Here is a 1,569-nt window from a genome sequence, read left to right as displayed (position 1 = left end):
GCCAAAAATTTGGCCAAAAAAAACCCCAATTCCAAGTGATGCCTAGTGATTAAAAGAGTGAAAAGGTTTACGTCAAAATTAGTAAAAATTATTTCCAAAATATTTTGGGAAATTAAAATTTTATTTTAAAAAAAGCTTACCCTAGGATTCCGGTGAAATGGGCTTGTGGGAGTTTAGAAAATAAACGAAAGGCAATTTATTAAGCTTCAACTTGCCTTCATTCGGAAGAAAATGCCCCACTGAAGCAATTTTTGTTTAGTTACCCCAAACGTTTGGGCTTAATTGGAACCAGTAGCCCGGAAAATGAATTTCAAATTGTTGGACGGTACCCCTTAAAATAAAATGAAATCAACCATAAAACAAATATTCAAAAATGAACCAAAAAAATCCCCGAAACATCACTTGGAACGGGCTAAACAATGCTGGTTTCCACCGAATCATGCTTTCCGTTTCCAATTCTGCAGCATGATTTTTTTTCTCCTCGGCTAAATTTTTCAAAAAAAACTCTTCTGACTTGAAACTAACATGCAATCGAAACACATAACCATTCTAAAGTGAAAATTTTCATCAGTTAAATATCCAAAATGCCCACATATTAATAATATTTATACGGTAAAGATTAAAATGGCCTTTTCAACTGGTTGGCAGAGCAGTTTGAAGCGTTTCCGCAACTGCTCAGACACTTGTACACAGCAGCCTGTCTTAATGTTGGCAATTCAGATAAACTGTTCAAATATCGACATTTGATGTCGATAATCATCATCACTGAAAATGAAAAAGAAACCAATAAACAAACAACCAGATTACCGGTAGATTGAAACTAAACAGACAAAAAAATAAATCACTTTCACAAGAAGGACACCACGGTGGTACCTTTGCCGTTGCCTCCGGTACAAAGCAACCATTGATTATTGGTAAAGACAGCTTGTTGTACTGCAAATCAACAGGCACAGGATAATAGACCTAAGTAAAAGTAATTTTAAAAAATCAAAATAGAAACATTACCCATTTAAAAGTAAAAAAAAGAAAACGTTCATAATTTCACTGCACTTATTATTATTATTATTATTATTATTATTGTTGTTGTTGATGCTTAACAATGACTGAAGAAATACTACTGCTTTAAAATTTTCCAACAAATTAAGCATATTCTTCTAATAATACAAGTGGAAATAATTGATTCGAAATAAAATTTCAAACCTCGAGATCGGAAAAAATGGATCCCACTCTGGTCAATTCGCAAATTTGAAATGGCATATCGGTTAACAGTTGCAAACATTTCTCCACCTTTGCCATTGCCGCATGCAAGGACAAACGAAGCCGTTTCTCTGCAAATCTGTAGCCTCCGGGTAAGCCCAGACAAAATTCTTCACTTATATCAGAAGAAATGATACGCTTGCGTGAAATTTTAATATGTCTGAAAATAAAATATAGAAATTAATTAATCATCGACAAAAACAAAAAAAACAAACAAACCTATTCAGCACGTAATAAACAATGTCACCAAAAATCGATCGAACGTTGGTCTATCGAACAATACTGTTTCACAAATTCCATAGGACTTAAATT

At 33.5% G+C, this 1,569-nt stretch overlaps 1 protein-coding gene across 1 annotated transcript; it reads right to left on the bottom strand.

Annotated features, from left to right (window-relative positions):
• Positions 1–619: 619 nt before the first annotated feature.
• Tsp_14968 (hypothetical protein) lies at positions 620–1,417 on the bottom strand (the record flags this gene model as incomplete). Its single annotated transcript, XM_003370804.1, has 3 exons — positions 620–765; positions 846–963; positions 1,201–1,417. Coding segments are annotated over 3 exons (481 nt in total), but the record flags the coding sequence as incomplete, so codon positions are not given.
• Positions 1,418–1,569: the final 152 nt, after the last annotated feature.

The sequence above is a fragment of the Trichinella spiralis genome (assembly GCF_000181795.1).
Source record: "Trichinella spiralis strain ISS 195 chromosome Unknown Scfld502, whole genome shotgun sequence".
Taxonomy (NCBI): Eukaryota; Metazoa; Nematoda; class Enoplea; order Trichinellida; family Trichinellidae; genus Trichinella; species Trichinella spiralis.
The sequence above is the reverse complement of the archived record's forward strand: the minus strand, read 5'-3'. Positions and strand labels throughout refer to the sequence as shown.